Source organism: Primulina huaijiensis, chromosome 2, assembly GCF_012295235.1.
Source record: "Primulina huaijiensis isolate GDHJ02 chromosome 2, ASM1229523v2, whole genome shotgun sequence".
NCBI classification, from domain to species: Eukaryota; Viridiplantae; Streptophyta; class Magnoliopsida; order Lamiales; family Gesneriaceae; genus Primulina; species Primulina huaijiensis.
This window is the reverse complement of record NC_133307.1, coordinates 28,693,936-28,713,166: the sequence shown is the minus strand read 5'-3', so window position 1 is coordinate 28,713,166 and position 19,231 is coordinate 28,693,936. Positions and strand designations below refer to the sequence as shown.

Sequence of the window (19,231 nt, the reverse complement as noted above, 5' to 3'; positions counted from 1 at the left end):
CCACTAATAATGCCCTTTGCAGGGAAAAAGAAGTAAATTAAGCAGAGATGCCTCTTTATTGCATGTTTTATTTAACTTTTCGTACAATCGAAATACGTACATATATTTCTTTTTAAAAATACATATATTTCTTTGTTATAAAAAAGAAATACATATCTATATACACTTATTTTCTTCTCATGTCCTAATAAATAAATATAAATAACCCTAAAAGAAATGAGTGTGCAGATGAAAAATATATCCCAATATTAAAAATAAAAATTCAAAATATTATTCTTATTATTTAAAAGTATAAAATTTGTCGAATACAAAGTGGGATCTACCTACTACTAAAAAACAAAAGGAAAAAAATAGAAAAACAATTTATTTTTTAACTAGCTACAGGAGATAATATTCGCACCAATTTATATCTAATTAATAGTTTTCCGTATCCAATTATAACAAAGAAAATATAACAAAATATATATGCATAACTTAAAGGTCTGATTGTCCATAAGTTATCAAAATCAGTATCAATTTTATAAACTATTTCTCTAAATCTCAACTTTGGGAAGCTTGAATATCACTCTTTAATGCTGAAGCATAGTGAAAGTAAAAGTAAAAGGCTCAAGAATATAATACTTACTAAGATTATATGCTTCCCGATGTTACACTCAACCGCACAACTTTCCTGATATGTACCTTACTTTCTCTAATAATTTCCAAAGTTCTAAAAAGCGTGAAGCACCCTGAAGCGCGGATGTCGAGCACCAGGCTTAAGCGAGATTAGCACAGGCTTAAGCGTGAAAAAGCGTTTTTTATCTTTAGTGTAATGTAATTATCTCAAACCAATAAATAGATAAAATAATACATAAATATGATAAATTTAAGTCTGATGCATTAATTCTCATATTTATAGAAGCATAAAAATCTCAAAATTACAATCTTTATTTGTTTTTGCAACTAGACCACATTAAAAATGTTAAATATTTGTCAAATCATTATCAGACACGCTTATTCATAATTAAAATTAAAAAATAAACATCTAAATTATAAACTTAATTTATTATTTTAAAATAAAAAGACATAAATTCAAAATTAAAAAATTAAAAAATTAATAGATGTGATTAATTGTGATTTAGTACGCTTAATTAAACGCTTTAATCACGCTTAATTCGATCAAACTACACTTTGATCGCTTTTTTCCGTTTTCTCCGAAACGGGGCGTTTTTGCCGAGCTTCAAGCTTAAGCAGGGCTTAAGCGGATTTTTTAGAACACTGGTAATTTCGGGCTACAACATATTAAAAGAAAAAATAATATTCAAAACATTTTACTTTATAAAATTATGCTATGCGCACATTACACTCGACCAAACAACTTTTCCAGATACCTTGCTTGTTCTTGTGCCATATCTAATTGCTTTAATTTGTTTGATTCTATTTCCTATAAATATCTAAACATTGTACGTATGTGAATCGCATTAATCGATACTACAATATTATTTCATTTTTCTTTTATTATATAACACGATATTATTTTGTAGAGTCTATTCGCTACTGAGAAATAATCATATGATGTCTGCACACGTCAACACAATATCGGCCGACAGAGAGGAGATTCCACATTTTAGCCACGACCATCCATTGATTTACACCGAAGATGAAAATCCCAGGAGTCTTTGCAGTGCGTGTGGGGTGCCATTATTGTCGGCTCCTTCTTATAGATGTAGCAAAGATTGCAATTTTTTCTTGCACCGACCATGTTCACAATTGATCCCATCATTAAAACGGATGTTTGGTTCAGATTTCTATGATCTTAAATTACTAGCACAGCCACTAAATGAAAATTGCAAATGTGAGAAATGTGGGAAATCATGCACTAAGTTTACTTACGAATGCTTGCATTGGTTTAGTCCACCGTTTTACCTCCACTGCCAATGTGCTTTTCCTTTGGAGATCAACATAAAACACATCAGTCATCATGAGCACTCATTGGTGGCCCTTTGCAAGGAAGCTTCCTTGTTATGTGATGCATGTGGGAGAGAAAAAAAGGGGATATTTTTCTCTTGTCCAAAATGTAGTTTCCATATTCATCAGGATTGTTGCTTATTGCCCACTGTTGCAAAGATAAATCATCATCGTCATCTTCTCGCTCTAAATTATTCTCTTTCTAAGTCTTATCTTAGCGATAAGAATTGTCTCATTTGTAAAAATAAGATATCTTTGAGCTTCGGTGCATATATTTGTCAATTATGTGATTCTGGGGCTCATCTAAATTGTGCAGCATCAGAATTAGAGGAGCCAGGTAAAACCTCCTTTCATGCTTTATGTTTCAATCTACTTTGGTTGGGATTGTGGAATATTACAACTTCTTTTGACATCTCTACATTTTATTATATATTTTTACAGCGATAGTTCAAGGATCCATTCTTCCTAGAAATCTGGATACATTTCCAAGTTTGATAATACGTACGTTAATCGAAAGCAGAGAGGATAGTGAAATCAAAGATGGAGGGGAATCCAAGATAGAGAAATACCACAGTGAACATTCTTCTTGGAACGGAGAGAGTGATAATCAACTAGTGTGCAATGCATGTATTCAACCCATAATTTCACCTCATCTTTCACATTATAGTTGCCCACAATCTCGGTGTGATTTTCTCCTCCATCAAATTTGTGCGAATTTACCCCTAACTGTGGAGGGCTATTTCAGGAACAAACCTCTGGACTTTTTCTCGGAATCAACGGATTTTTGTTCCATATTTTCTTGTGAGATTTGTGAAAAAAGATGTAATGGATCTGGATATAGAGAAGACAGGTGGGCTTTAATTGATGCGGAGTGTGTCGCTGCCCCAACCACCATCAAGCATATATCACACAGCCCACACCTTCTTGCTTTAACAGTCCCATGGCATGCTAAATATTTATGCTGTGATGGTGCTGATTTTAGTTACTACGCGTACTCTTACATTTGCAGTCTTTGTGATTACTATATTCACGTCTCTTGTGCCTTTCTACCGAAAACAGCTGAGCACAAATTTGATGAACATCCTCTTGACCTCATTTACGACCCTATACTTCAAATTCCACACAAAGAAGACGAAGAAAAGCAACGACATTATTTATGTGAGTTTTGCGAAGAAGACGTCAATCCAAAGTTCTGGTTTTATTATTGTGGGAAATGTGATCAATCATTTCATGTCAACTGCATTCCTTCGACTGGGAAATTGTCGAAGATCAAGTTTGGAAGGAAAATTGATCTACCAAGACATGTTCATGATCATCCCGTGGCTCTGACTCGCATGCTTACCATGGGAAGTCAAAGGTGTGGCTATTGTCAGGCTATGATTCAAGGTTTCATAGATGATATGGCTTTTCATTGCTCCATGTGTGACTTTTGGATCCATTTTCGATGCGCGCGTGACAAATTTCTAGCGAAGAAAATGGTAAACTATTAACCTGATCTAATGCAATCATGTATTCATGTGTACTTTTTTTTAATGCCAGTTTATAATCTTTTCTTCATCTCTTTTCTTGTTCCTTTATCACCGATGTAGAATGCATGGTAATAAGATGGGAAATTTGATATTTGATCATGTGCTTTTAGTGAGATGAAGATCATTTTTCAAAAAACTCGTGGAGCCAAGGTCATTTTTAATTTTCGACATACCCGAAAATCAGCATCACCACAAGACATAATATTCACATTATGTCCATATTCTACTCAAATCGCTCAAAAAATAAAACGAAAATATAAAAGCAATTTATTTTTTACTAGGCCACAGGACATAATATTCACGCCAAATTATTTCTAATGAATATTTTACCCTCGGTGAGATAATTAACATAGCCAATTATAACAAAGAAAATAAAATATAATAAATAAATATATACGTAACTTAAAGGTCAGATAGTCCATAAGTTATCAGAATCATTATCAATTTATCATCAACTATTTCAATTTAAATTTCAACTTTGGGAAGCTTGAATGTCACTCTTTAAGGCCGAAACATAGTAAAAGTCAAAAAGTTCAAGAATATTATATATTTACTAAGATTATGGTTCCGATATTACACTCAACCGCACGACTTTCCCAGATAACCTTACTTGATCCAATTGTTTTCTAATTACTTGTCCCATTTTTCCTATAACTATTGAGGCATTATTGTCGAGTAGATGTAGCAAAGATTGCAATTTTTTCTTGCACCAGCCATGCGTACAGTTGATTCGATCATCGAACCGTGAACCACTACATGAAAATTGCAAATGTACGTGAGAACTGTGAAAAATTATGCACCAAGTTTACTTACGAATGCTCGAATCGGTTACTTGAAACATTTTATCTCCACTGCCAATGTGCTTTCGATCAACATAAAACACATCGTTCATCATGAACACTCATTGGTGACCCTTTGCAAGGGAAGCTTCCTTGGTCTGTGATGCATGCGGGAGAGAACAAAAGGGAACATAGAGAAATACCACAGTGATCATTCTTCTTGGACTTAGAGAGTGATAGTGAACTAGTGTTCAATGCATGTATTCAACCCATTATTTCACCTCCTCTTACATGATACTTGCAACAATCTCAGTCATGTGATTTGTGCAAATTTACCCCCAACTGTAGAGGACTCTTTTTCTAAAACCCAATTGGAATTTTTCTCCAAATCAAGGGGTTTTTGTTCCATGTCTACTTGTGTAAGGTGTCGAAAAAGATGCAATGGATTTGGATATAAATTTTACGAGAGTTTCATTGATGTAGATAGAGTGTGTCGCCGTTCCGACCACCATCAAGCATATATCACACAGCCCATGGAATCCTGAATATTTAAGCTGTGGTGATGCTGATTTTTGTGACTACGCATACTCTTACATTTGTGGTCCTTGTGATTACTATTATATTCACGTTATTCAATAAAGCAAGACATATGTACTTGTAAAAAGTTGTAAGGTAGAAATTACAAAATAATGTTACAGATTTGTTTATTTTCTGGATGTCCAACTTGTTCAAGCGTCAATAATAAACTTTATATTAAGAATGTTGAAATTATTAGTGAAGGAATGATCGAAAAAATTCTTCAAAAATTCAATGTTAGCTAGCGATTGAGGATCGTTTGGTACGGGTCTAAAAAGAAAATTCCATAATTTAGTAATAAAAACGAATCTATTAAAATGAAATAAGAACAGTATAGAGTGGTTAGATTAATACTAAGTTTTAATATCTCAAAGTATACGTACATGAAAAACATATAGTTTAAACTAATTAATGTATATAAATTAGCTAGACTTAGCCACTAAAAGTCACACCATCATATCAAGCATTCTTCATACCTTAATCAGAGGAATTAATATTTTTGAGAAGTTACTGGAAAGATTAATACGTGCATATATGATCAGGAAACACAGAAAACTCACGCCAAAGAGAATGGAAATCATAATAAATAACTCTTGTTAATCAAGTAATAGTAAATATATTTATGTATATATGAGAAAAAGAATTGCATAATGGCATAGCATTGAAGAAAAATTTATTTTGACTATATATACTTATAACATATTAAATAAATAATTGAAACTAAATATATTGTAGAGGTAAATTACTGGTAAAGTATTTAGAACAGGGCCATAGAAGAGAATATTCACACCAATTTATTTCTAATGAACAATTTCACCCTTGATGAATATCTAAAATTGACCGGAAGAAAATAAAATGGGAAAAAATGAATAGAATATACATAACTTAAAGGAAGGTTCAGACTGCCCCCAAATTGTCAAAATCATTATCATCAACGGCAAGCCAATCATTTGAATCCTCACTCTCTGATTCTTTATCTCGTAAAGCAGAGTGTCCTGCCTTTTTTTTAGCACCCCGACCTCCCATGTTCTCATTTAGTTGAATCCATTCATTGGCTTCGCCTTTGTCGTCATTCAATACTCTAGATCCCAAATTCTTTTCTGATAGGTCGTTGTCGTCATCTTCCAAATCACTAAATGAAATATCCTCGTTTTCAGATTGTTTCCGAGCATCAACAGATGTGCGTGAACCTTTTTCTTCTTCAGAAATATTGGACTCAGGTGCCGTGTTATCCATCGGTTTTTTTGCACTCACAATCTCAGATGACGTGCTCTTGTGCTGCGTGTCGCTTTCATCCCCTTCCGAGACATGCCCATGATCAACGTCACGGTTAGTCTCAGAATTCTCAGAGTGGTTTTCAGATGTTTCTTGCATCGTGTTACTTTTATTCTGCAGTTTCTTTAAGAGTGTCTCCCTAGCTTCAACGACCTGCAGGGAACTAAATATTAGCGTACACGGATTTGCAACTCGTTCATGATGACAAATGCATGTAAATAAGCAAGAAATGCTGGAATCGTCTTTTAACAATAGAAAACAAATTTGTTGTATGTTTTGCAAAACTAAAATTAAAAACAGGAAGAAAATTGCAAAGAAAGAAAAAGGAAAAGTCAACTATCCTCGACATCCTCAACAAATGAAAGGAAACAACAGCAATTGGCATGAATCTCATTAATGTTTCATATTAAGGGAATTTAATATATATATATATATATATATCAAGAGAGAGGGGGAAGACGAAGTAAATTAGATTCAGGTGGTTTTTCCATGTGTGATTATACTATAAAATGAAAAGTCATTATCTGATTATGTCCAACAATGTCAAGAATCTGATAGAAGAGACTCGAGAGCAGTATTTTAAGGGAGCATAAAAAGAGAATTTACCATAATGGTATATAATGTAAAACAATTATCGACTTTACCTTCATAGTATAAACATACTTTTCTTCAAGACAAATTTCAATAGCTGAAAAGGTGTGGATCTTGTATTTCTTATAAGTTAGACGCACGAAGATATGATATAAGAAATCTCCATATCAAGCGTAAGTACCTCTTTCATTGCTTATTTTATAGCTTCTCAAGATGCATGAAAGGAAAATCTACAGAAAAATGTTGGACAAAGAAGCCTTGCCTGTGGGGCTGAAAGAAGCTTCAAATCTTCTTCACTTAACCTGGGAAACAATAAAATAAAATAGATAAGCCAAAATTTCCCTTCGGTAATTTGACTGGAGATCTTCTGCCGTAGTCTCACAAGCTCAGGCACCAAATAGTCGATATTAGCAGCATGGTCTCTTTGATAGTCTGACATATCAAAGTCTGCAACAGAATATTCCAAAGTTCAGGACCAACTGATACGCTATCCTCGAGATAAAATTATTTGCACTGATGATCATGGATTCTACACAACACTATTGTAGTACTATTACCAGCCAAAATGCAATTATTTTTAATTCGCAAACAAAAATATCAGAAAATATGCCAAAGAAATGTAAATGTAGATATCCGCTGGTCTAAAGAGTATGTTGGCCACATTAATGACTTTGGCAGTTCCTAAAACCCAAGAATTGCGAAGCAGTGTTTATATCTAGAGTTCAATCTATTGGAAAGAGTTTGGATGTCATACACTGTTCATTTTACAAGCATTTGAACAGGCTGCACTCTCTGCCCAAGAAAATTATTTCTTTCTCCTCATTTGTCCATAACTAGTTTATAAGTTGAGACAATACTGCTTACACATATCACTAGACCACGAGGAAAGGTTTGAGCTACTAATAATTACTAGCACGAAACAATCATAAAACACAGTTATTATCTGTTTTAGTTTCATAAGAATACTATGTTCACTTTCTGAAATCATCGACTCCGCCTACATTGAAAGGTAGAAAAGGCATACTCAATAAATACCTTTCTACAATTAATTTCAGATTTACGGATATTGACTTTAATGTATAAATTTATTATTTCGTAACTTAATTTGGGATTTATAACTCAATGTTTATATCTATTAATGATGTATATTGTTTCCACCTTATGTTTGAAATTGTTCAAAATTATTCGAAATATAGCAATTTTATCCTTCTGTTCACCTAACCTTTGAAACCAGCTCCAAAGACCTTGGCACACCAAATACCCTTAATAACTACGATTGTCATAAGGAAGTATCTTCCACTCAACTCCAGAGTCCAGACATTTCAATAATCTCAATAATTATTTAGTTACATTAAAGTGTTTTCAATCCTCTAAAATTGAAAATTCTGACTTCATCATGCCACGCAGTGGCAAAACAATGTCACGGCTTTCCAATATGAAAACACAAATTCAAACTGCCTTCACCATAATTACTAAAAGCCTACAACTAGTATCGCTTAAAGTTGATCCTCTGAAAAACGAACTTATTAAATACTAACTACACTACGAGTGTGCTACCAGTGTTCAAACATACATCACAACAGCTTCACAACATTTAATTGTGTAAAGAGTAAAATCGAAATGAGAAAAAAAAACTAAAATTTGCATGATTAATACCATCTGCTAAAGAGAGAGGAAAATCAATCCACAATTCTGGCCGTGTAGATAGTTTCCTTACAAAATCCACCACTTCTTCTGTAATTCCCACTGCATCCTCATCCTCATCCTCATCCTCCTCTTCCATTTCGTCAGCATCATCATCATCGAGTTGTCCTTTGAACAGCAAGAAATTGGAGGTGAGCTTGGAGGAAATTAACGAGAGGCCCGATTTAAAGGAGCCCTGAATTTCCGCCAAATCATTCTTAATCCCGGTAATAGCATCCGAAGAAGAAGAAGAGACGGCCGAACTTGAACTCCCTTCCCTGGGAGCAAGAAAGGCGGCGACACCGCGGAACACAGCGGAGAGATCATCCTTCACGCCGGAAGCAGCGGCTCTGGGCGTCCGGCTGGGCGAAGAAGATGTGGGGGACGTGGGATTATCGCAATCGGGATCGTGATCGCGACTATGATTGGGATTGAAAAGTGAAGGAATCCAAGATGACATCTTTTTCCCCCAAAATTGTGTCTAGGGTTTTGATATTGTCCCCCATTATATACGTTCTATTGGAACTAAATCTTATACCCAAATTAACTTTCAAAANGATAAAAATAATAATAATTGTGCTTTTGGAATTTTATATTAAAGATGTGCTTGCTGATTAATTTTGTTATATATACTATATATAACTATGTATTTACTTGATTAATAGCAAAATCAAAGCATTGAAGTATGAAGTATGGATAGAATACAACAATTTGGAGAGAGGGAAAGTTGAGTTGGTTAAATGTGTGAAGTTTGGGATTAAAGTTTTAAATTCGAATCTTATCAAAATTTGTTCAATTCAAGGTTTTAAATGTATATGTCATAAATGATCTTTTTCGTGTTTTATTTATAGTATGTGCTTTATAGATTATTGTAAATATTCGAGTTTATTCAATGCACATCCGAAAAACACTAACTATGAATCTCATTTCAGAGGAAAATGTAACAATTTTATTAAAAGTAGGTACAAAAACTAGCAAAGTCATGATTAACTTTAAAAACACTTGATATGAAAAAATAATAATAATAATAAATAAACATGACCTTTCTCTCAGTATTAATATTACAACAACTAATTGTGTTTAATCAAACATTCTGAAAGTCTTCCCGAGGAAAATTCATTCAAGTAACCTTAAATTTATTAAATTGATAAATGATTGTCTTTTGTTTAGCTCGAGATTATTAAAATTATATTAACAATTAGATAAATTGTTTTATGCATAAGCTTGTGACATTTCATGTTTCATCACTGTGACCATTAGTCATGTTTTACGATTTTTTATATTCTTGTTTTTTTTAAAAAAAAAAATATCTATATTCTTGGTTATGATAATAAACTGATGGCCTCCTTTTCACAAGCTTATAATGTATATGGACAAAATTAGAAAATATAAATTTTTTGCATCCAACACTACCTTATATCAAAAAAGAAAACAAATGGTGGCTTATGCCGTCTAAGCACATCGTCACAAATTTAAGACGAGATTTTGAGTCTGAAATCAATTAGGACAAACTTTTATTCTAGCTAAGAAAAAAAAACCATAAAATATAAAAAAAATTAAGAAGCGATTATTTTTTTTAACGTCTATATCAATATATTTAATCATAAAATAAAGACACTGGAGAAAAAAAAAAAAAAAAAAAAAAAAAAAAAAAATTAGTACAACTTGTTAACAACAAAGTTTAAATAACATATTTTTTTTTGAAATTATTAAACAATCACTTGACAAATTTTATTCGACGATACACAATCAATTTACGCTGACAGAAGTTTTGCTATTGAATTTTTTTTTAAAAAAAAAATAAGAATAAGTTTACAACATGCAAGAATTTCTTGCTCAACCGAAGAAAGTAACCAAGAATAATGGAAGCCCAAAAATGTTTATTTCCACTTCTCTGACGCAGACAAAAATTATGGCACACTTAATTATTACACAATGAATTTCATCTATCTACTTCAAATGCACAACATGTGATTACATAAATGAACCTTGATTCACATATCGGACCAAAATGTCACCCAAGCCTAACCTTGTTTGTATTTTGTCACCGAGTATTTCCGATGAGAAAATATTTTTCTCGTATTTAAATGAGGCCGGAATATGGATTGTTGGCTTGAACTGCCATACCTAAGCCGTAGGAGTGGCCGCTGGCAGTATGGGCATTTCCAAACGGATTCATGGGTGGTTGTTGTCCCATAATCATCAAAGGTGGTGGTCGTTGTCCCATAAACATCATTTGTTGTTGTGGATAATACATAAAAGATTGTTGCTGATTCGCCATAGCCCCGATCTGAACAAAATTTGGCGCAGCAACTGCGTTGGAGGCATAGAATGGATCGTGTGCGACTTGTGGGATCATAGAGTTGGTCATTGGAGCTTGATCCCATGGATTGTAACTCACATTCTGCTGGTTATTTCTTCTGATTGCATCGTCATACAGGCTATCTAATGTAAGTTTGTCTAGCCCTCCAGCCTTTGTCAACATGAGAGGAAAACATGAAAAGGGGCTCTCATAAGTGCAGTTTGAAAACAAAAAATTTAAAATTTTATCGGTGAAGTAACAAAAAAACATCAAGTGCAGATTTGACTGATACCAATTTACTAGAGGCGGCAGTGCTCTCATTGGAGCTTGGAGCAGTAACGAGTGCCAACTCCCAGCCTGTAGTTCCATTTGCCAAGTTTGGTCCATTGGAAGCTGGTTGTGCGGGAGAACCTACATCATCAACGAAGCCATCATTTATATCCACAACATTCAGAAACATATAAACCTTGATTGGTGTCCATATCTGAAACCTGTTTTTCGATCCCATGAATAAAAAAGATTTCTTATTTTAATTTTGTTTTTGAATTTTCAAATCTTCCAACGCAATAACTTACTTTCACCATTTATCAAGATACTACATTATCATATTTTAACATAACATACTAGATATTGATGATTTATAATATTATGTTGTGATGGCCAGCACTTTGGGATAATTTCTAGAAACATTTGCCATTTACAATAAAACGTAATCATATACCAAACATACATCCTATTCCCATAAAACATTTTCTCAAAAGTTTTTCACCAGAATACAACAAAAGGACTCCAGAAAAGACCACACGAACAGTTCAATTTGAAAAAATCTCACCAACTGGTACAATGGCTAATGCCAAAGCATTCTTCTGGTCTAACTCTGTTGCAGCGGGAACAGGATCATTCAGACCCTGTACCAAAGACAAATGTGGTGATTGGTAAAGGCTTGCATCTCTTAAAACAGGTATCTCCGAACTAATCGTGAAAAAATAGATTCAGGTTCTTCTCCTATATCTTATCACATACAAGCAAATCTGGCGGTTCAGCAGCTGGAGCTTCAGCTTTTACCGGTTCTATTACTTTTACCGGTTCTGGTGGAGGTGGGGACGGTGGACACTCTTCTTTCACCACTGGACTCTTTTTATATTCTATCGCTAAGATTTCCTTGGGCTTATCATCAGCCTGTTTCATTGGGCACAATTAATTTTAACAATTGTAAAATATATTTGCCAACGATCTTTCCAGAGAAATATATCAATTCAAGCAATGGGACAGCTTTAACATGTCATAGAACTTCTCCACAAAACAAGATTTTACGAACAAGTTGTATCACGAACTATGCTCACATGAGTTTAGACTTGCAAACGAGATACAACAATGTGGACTGTGAGCACTAAGCAAGTACTTCGCATTTTACCTTTTACCATATGAATATGATTGGGAAATGTTTGCTAGAAAACCATTTCACACTCTCCGATTAACAGATGCAAAGATGGATGTTGAGTGATGGATAATAATTTTTTTTGACAAAAAAGAAATTAATTAATATTAATAAAAATAAAATGTATAACAAAAAAATAAGACATTCGTCTAGTCGGTCTCCAAAAAATATAAATTGACATCCCAATTGAATACTATGTCCCAACATGAAAAAGTTCAAAGATTGTTGAGTTAGGCTAACATACCAGACCCTTGCGAACTGCAGAAGAACGTGGCGCCTCTCTCACAAACTCCTCCATGGCTTGAAGAAACGATGCAGGGGGCTATACAACACATCACGAAACAATGAAATGAGATACATATACAGGTCATAACGAATGACAAGAATAACAAAATAGTAACTAAGAAGTCAAACCTGTTCAATTTTTATGTATCTTTCTCCCCGTTGAACATCAAGGTTTTTACATACTTCATAGAATTCGGACAATCTTTCAGCCTAGAGATAATCGTGATAAAATTAAATATATCATGCCTAAATTATTTTCTAGAGAGATTCCTAAAAGAAAAAATACCAACCAAGTTATATTTTGTTTGATGGTTGTACCTGCACACTAGCTCTCCTGTATATATCCAAAGCCTTGAGAGCATCAGACCTTTGCATCTCAAAGAACTATCAGAAATTAAGTCGTCGGAATTTAAGTAATAGAGTACTCGGAGAAAGTCAGAAAAAGCAGAGTTCACAAGGGTACCTTGTCTACCAAATTAACAGTACCATCACTAATGGCATTGTAAATTTTAATACTTTCTGAAGCAACCTAAAAATAATAAAACATTAGATATAACACATAGCAATGTCCGCTGCAAGCTAGTTATTCTGAACATAAACATAAAATATAACTTAATGTACCATTGCAAGGGCCAAGTGAATGACATTATTATGAATTGCTGCTCCTTGTGGCTGCATGACATCAACAACAGACAAGTTCAACTATCTGATAGGCCACATATCAAACCAAGGTCATGGAACGGACCCTGAAAACCAATGTTAATAAGTAACATTCAGAAAAAAATAAAATATTAATTTACCTGGCAGCTGAGCACACGAAAGAGAAGTTGCTGCAAAGACGGTAGATGCTCGAGCAACTCTGGTGTGTCCAGATCTTTGGTTCTCTGAAATAATACTTGCATTTAGTGGTAATCAAAAAAACAAATTACAAAAAAATATTTGTTTTCATGCCTCACTGGTTTAGACACAACGAGATTAAGATTAAAGTTCGGAAAAAAATCATCAATTACAAAATTCTGTAATCGGCACTGGCCTCCATAAAGCACATATTCTAACTCGTACCAGTACTTGGCCTTAATAATAATCGGAGGCTTCAACTTATTCTAATGTGATAGAAATATAGATATTAAATCAATTTCAAGCAGAGAGATTTTCTTGAAGTTAACAACAAAAAAAAAACACGCCACGAACATAAAAAATACAGTGAATGTAAAATAAAATAAAATAAAACGAGAGAAAGGGATATATATCTCACCAGATGATCAGCCTCTAGATCATATTTCAGTATTCTAAAACACTCCAGCCTCTCCTCCAAATATAATGTATAGCACCGGACCCAAGCAGAATAGTCCCAGGCTGGCCAAGTGATGCATATGCATTTCATTATTAACTAATTATTTTGTGTACCTCTGAAGGACTAATCCAAAATAAAACACGTACCATTTGGACTGGAGTCATCCTTGAAATTTGCTAAGTTAAGAATGTGGCCTCTGCTCCGACCATAATTGATAACTTCTTCCTGGAATGTAGGATCCACTTCCCTTAGTGCACGATGAATAACAATCAAAGTTTTTAAGGCCACCTGCAAAACAAGCTCAGCGAGACTAAGATAGAGAATAACATGTTCAAGAGCATTCTGTGGAAGCTCAATAATAATTTCGTTTCTCAAAATTTGAAATAGAATGTATATGTGCACGGATATATACAAATACATATAGCCGTACAACTAAATAAAGAATCAAAGATATTAAAAATAAATGATACTGGGCTCCTTAATCATTTATAGTTCATATAAACCTTCATAACTACCAATATGGTAGATCTAAACCCACAAAACAAGAGCACCCTTTGCTTAGCTGCATCACTATTCTCCACTAAATACACAATGAGTAGAAGCATTTCTTAGAAAGTGTAACACGAAAAGATGTTTCATGGAGTGGCCACTGGCCAACCAAATAGCTTAGTGGAATAGCTGTAGTTTTCTAGAAAGTTAAATATTCATGTAATCTCGGATGTGTATGGGTTGAATTGTTTTCTTCTTTTTATAAAAAAAAAAACACTAGTTCAAATCCATGCTAAGTGAAACAAAGGTTGAGAATCTATGCGTCACATGCATTCTCCGCCTACGTGTTTTGCTTGGACGATTGAATTTACGATGCATGAAGGTGAGATGCCCCAACTTTCCCATGTTTTCCCAATAATCTTTTGAAAGAAATTTGAGCTCTTGAAAAATGATCATATCTTTCCCGTTATATCAGAGTTTTTAGGTTAAAACTTCTTAAAGTTTCCCCATTAACGTTATGACAAGAAGCAGCAGCCGCTGCATGGTAGAAGCAAAATCATACAACCAACTCTCGTACTTAGTTCAACAGCTATACCAAAATTGAACTGTTAAAAAAGGATAGAGAACGAAACATGATAATATATTAAACAAAAACCGAGATTAATGATAATCTTTATGCAGATTGTAATCATTTCCATGGACACATACCGCCCAATTTTGAGTCTTCGACAACCTTCTTGCAAGAGCATGTATGCAATATGCAACATCTGCTCGTGGTTGTGTCGCCAATACACAAGAAAAGACAGCTGAAAATGACAAACCATGATCAGTAAATGAATCCTCCTTTAAAATACAATCATCGGGAAATAAGAGGCAGATATGCAATATCTATAAATGAATGCTCACCTCTAATGTGTTTCTCTTTTGCAGGGCGTTCAACGTGATTTGTCGCCCTAACAACAGCAATGTCCACTTCCTGTATGAGCAAAAACCCGACCAATATCAGGCATCCTGATTATTAAAAGTAACAATTTCTATTTAAAATGAATTTTTTTTAATAATAACCTTGTAGTCACTATTAATTTTCGCCAAATTAACAGTGGTGGAATCCTTAAGTGCACCAAGAGTTTTTCTTAAACTGCTCTGCGTTCCCCCACTAGACATCCTCTCTCTTAACTATGAATTCTGCGAAAAAAAAGAATCCAAAAGATGAGTAATTACCGGTCCCAACTTCCTTTAACCAATCTTGACTTACAATTAACCAAAAACTGAACATAATCGATCACATTAAAGAAATTTTCAAAATAACAAACAGTCTATTTCTGCCACATGAATAAAAATATAAGCCATCTCTTCATCAAAATCAAGAAATAAACTCAAACGATCAACACAAGATTCCAGATTATTCATCCTTTCGTACTTCTTTACATAAATTGATATAAAAGCATCCACATACAAAACAAAGAAACAAGAAGAAAAACAAAGAACATACAAAAGGAAGCAATAATATGCAAAAAAAATAATAATGATAAGCGGCAAAATATAAACTAAACCACATATGAAAACCACTTTACCAAAATTCTACAAAATAATTCAACAAAGCAACACAAACCCACAAAAGATAAAGCAAAATACCACCAAGAAAATCAATCTGATCATGAAACGCTGTATCAACAAGAAAAAACCAAAAGATCGAAGACGGCACATAAACCCACCTTACAGACTCAATCTTTCACACCCCGGGGACACAAACAGAAACTCAAATTTTGAATGCAGAGAGAAAATTTTAAAGATTAAAACCAATAAAAGTCAGACCTTGAGCTCACTATAAACATTGAGCCCTGGATCAAATTTTTATGATTATATATTATTATTATTCTATAATTTTTTATTGAGATATTATATATTATTATTAATTTTGACGATAATTTAATTTAACCCGAAAAAAATTTAATCGAATTTAAAACGCACTCCTCAGAAATATCATTTCAGGTCTCTGACTTTTTAAATCTTTTAATTTAATTTGAAAACTCTTCCCCAATCTAAATACAAGAACAAAATAAATCCTAAATGATAATATCATAGAATTAATGTTACATAAAAAATTTAAAAAACTTTTCGAGGATGAAATTGATAATTTCGAATTAAAATATGATTTTTGAATATCAAATTAAAGAAAGAAATCAAAGGGTCGTCTTGGAATATCAAATGGAGTTAATGAATTTTGTCCAACTTTTACTATGTCCCACAAACTTTGTTGCGGCTTTCATGAACTCAGATTTAAATTTTTAATAATAACTAATTATTCTGCAAACATGGTACGTGCACAGTTTTTTTTTTATAATTATTAAAAGACTAAAGTGAAATTTGATAAATTATCGATGGACTAAAGTGCTATTTGAATGGATGAAATTTTAAAAAAAAAATAAAAAACATGTTTGTTGAAATAAAAAATAATTTGTAATATTAGCTAACATAAGGGCAAAGTTGAAAAGAAAATTTGGTGTCCTATTTTGTCTCTATTAGGCCCAAACTTAATATATAGTATATCTGGTGCGTGTGTGCACAGTTTTTTTTAATTACTGAGGGACTAAAGTAAAATTTGACAAATTATCGAGAGACTAAAGTGTTATTTGAATTGATGAAATTTTAAAAAAAAAAAATGTTTGTTGAAATTTAAAAAAAAATGTAATATTGATCTAACATAAGAGCAAAGTTGGAAAGGAAATTTGGTGTCTTATTTTGTCTCTATTAGACCTAAACTTAATATATAGTAAGTATAGAAGATTTGTAATCTTCACCTAGGGTTGAGCAAAAGTAAAAAAAGGTAACATGATCATTGAGCTTTCGATTTCTATATGCTATATTAAAAGTGTTTTCCTACGAATTTTAAAGATCTATCTTTAGATCATATATATGTTGATATTCTAAAGACTAACATTTTTTACAACATCATATTGAAGAAATATTTCAGAATCATGTGAGTCTCTCACATTTTTTATAGGAGTTGATAAATATATTGATACTCTAATGACCAATATTTTTACAACATCATATGGAATAAATACTTCAAGATCATGCGAGTATCTCACATTTTTATAGGAGTTGATATATATGTTGATACTCTAAGGACTAACATTTTTTACAAATACTTCAAGTATGGCATTGAATAATCTCTTTCTTTTTCAAACATTTAGGCACTGTTTGGTTCGTATGATAGGATAAGTAAATGATATATAATAAGAGTGATTATAAAATAAAAAGTAAGGATAAATAACACATTATGATAAATTATATGATGTTTGATATGATTTTAATTTGCTTGAGTATTTTTGTTAATTATTTACTAAAATGCCCTCATCATATATTAATCAATAATATATTCTTAAAATAATTGAATAAATAAATAAAATTTCTAGAATTAATTGATTTAAAAAAGTATAAATAAAATTAAAATATTATATTAATTATTAAATTTTCATTAATTTCAATTTCCGAAAAAAAACTAAAAAATTGATTAATATTATATAAAATAATTAAAATTTGATAATAACATAAATATGTATTTATTGTGACAATTAAAATATTAATATAAATTTAATATTAAATAATTGTTAATAACAATTATAATATTATGGTTAAAAATATGATCAATAATAATTAAATTATTTATAATATTAATCAAATTAAAAATTATATTTAAATATTATTAAATTTTTGAATTTATAATTATTTTAAACTTTAGGCTATTGAAAGAAAATTTAAATTAATCAAGCATCATCTCTTCTCCCCTAAATGATTATATAGCCACCAACAAGAGGATAATAATATATACAGTGCGGGTCGGGTGCGGGCTGAACGGACCTATCACAATCTCAATCATGTCCACCAAACACATGATAAGTGAATGATTAAAAATCAATCACCCCTTATTATACGCACCAAATAATGCCTTAGAGTATTAAAAAATACAAACAAACAATTTCGGAATAATATCTCAATAAAATATTTTAAAGTTGGATGGCATAGATTTAAATAATTCTACAAGATGTAACCGTTATACTAAAAGAAATGAGTTACAGTAATAAATTTTTTGAAATAAAAAAAGAATGAGGGCTTTTGAATTTGATATAGAAAAAATTGTGTGTGCAAATAATTATAAAATCTGAAAATTTTGAGATTACTCAACGTCTACTTGTCACTTCTGGTAAAATTAGGTTCATGTTTTTAGTGATTTGTATACATATTTGTATGATATTGTATTAATCACGTAGTTTGAGAAAAATGGATATTCCCAAAAAAGAATAACTATATACATAAAATGTAAATTTATTGTAAGACAGATTCATAAATCTATATTATTGAGACGGGTAATTTAATCCATATTTACAATGAAAAGTAATATTTGGACATATAAAATAATATTTTTCATATATTAGATCGGGTCAGAGATTCGTACAAAATTGAATCGTGAACCGTCTAGTTTTTGTAATACCTATATTATTCATATTACATATTAGGTAATTACTTTACTATATTATTATTAAGCATGAATATCCTATAAATAATTTAATTTTCGGTGTTATGGTTTGTTTTTTAATGTGTACAAAAATATTCTTCTTTATAATTCTATATATTGTCCAATATTCCCAAAAAAAAATTTATTGTAGTAAATTCACTAAAATATAATAATTCGATTTTATTCAAACTTAACTGTAGAGAAAATTATTAGAAAACATAATAAATTTAAAATTAGATAATATTATCATATTTAAATAATTATTAGAAAATATTATAAAAATAATAATCTCTAAAGATTTTTAGTTTCAATATAATCTCTACATATACAAAAAATATTAAATATTAAAATATAATCCACGAATGGTGTGTGTGAAATTGTACTAGTATTTATTGAATAAAAACTAAGTTAATTTATAGACAAGTGAAAAAAATTAAATCCGAAGTGAGTTTTAGATGTAGAGAGTTCAATAATCTGTTTTCAAATACATCAACTACTATACATGCCTCAAATAAGTCAAATAC

The 19,231-nt window shown here is 31.9% G+C and overlaps 3 protein-coding genes and 1 long non-coding RNA gene across 4 annotated transcripts; 2 read left to right on the top strand and 2 right to left on the bottom strand.

The window, feature by feature from the left end:
• The first annotated feature begins 1,456 nt into the window (after window positions 1-1,456).
• On the top strand, window positions 1,457-3,549 carry LOC140971353 (uncharacterized). Its single transcript, XM_073433575.1, has 2 exons — window positions 1,457-2,284; window positions 2,389-3,549. Exons 1-2 carry the CDS (start codon window positions 1,552-1,554, stop codon window positions 3,435-3,437), a joined length of 1,782 nt encoding a protein of 593 aa, XP_073289676.1. The 5' UTR covers window positions 1,457-1,551; the 3' UTR covers window positions 3,438-3,549.
• A 1,993-nt stretch (window positions 3,550-5,542) lies between these two features.
• LOC140971351 (uncharacterized) lies at window positions 5,543-8,907 on the bottom strand. The gene is made up of 3 exons (XM_073433573.1): window positions 8,354-8,907; window positions 6,960-7,144; window positions 5,543-6,259 (listed from the first exon to the last, which is right to left on the bottom strand). The coding sequence occupies exons 1-3, from the start codon at window positions 8,838-8,840 to the stop codon at window positions 5,729-5,731; spliced, it is 1,203 nt and encodes a 400-aa protein (XP_073289674.1). The 5' UTR covers window positions 8,841-8,907; the 3' UTR covers window positions 5,543-5,728.
• LOC140971352 (uncharacterized) lies at window positions 7,474-8,331 on the top strand. The gene is made up of 2 exons (XR_012174300.1): window positions 7,474-7,533; window positions 8,200-8,331. It is a non-coding gene; the product is annotated as an uncharacterized lncRNA (long non-coding RNA).
• A 1,333-nt stretch (window positions 8,908-10,240) lies between the features above and the next one.
• LOC140971350 (putative clathrin assembly protein At5g35200) lies at window positions 10,241-16,013 on the bottom strand. Its single transcript, XM_073433572.1, has 16 exons — window positions 15,904-16,013; window positions 15,254-15,373; window positions 15,095-15,164; window positions 14,897-14,994; window positions 13,846-13,987; window positions 13,661-13,761; window positions 13,206-13,289; window positions 13,027-13,077; window positions 12,869-12,934; window positions 12,724-12,789; window positions 12,535-12,615; window positions 12,365-12,442; window positions 11,706-11,861; window positions 11,515-11,590; window positions 10,975-11,093; window positions 10,241-10,853 (listed from the first exon to the last, which is right to left on the bottom strand). Exons 2-16 carry the CDS (start codon window positions 15,350-15,352, stop codon window positions 10,464-10,466), a joined length of 1,677 nt encoding a protein of 558 aa, XP_073289673.1. The 5' UTR covers window positions 15,353-15,373; window positions 15,904-16,013; the 3' UTR covers window positions 10,241-10,463.
• Window positions 16,014-19,231: the final 3,218 nt, after the last annotated feature.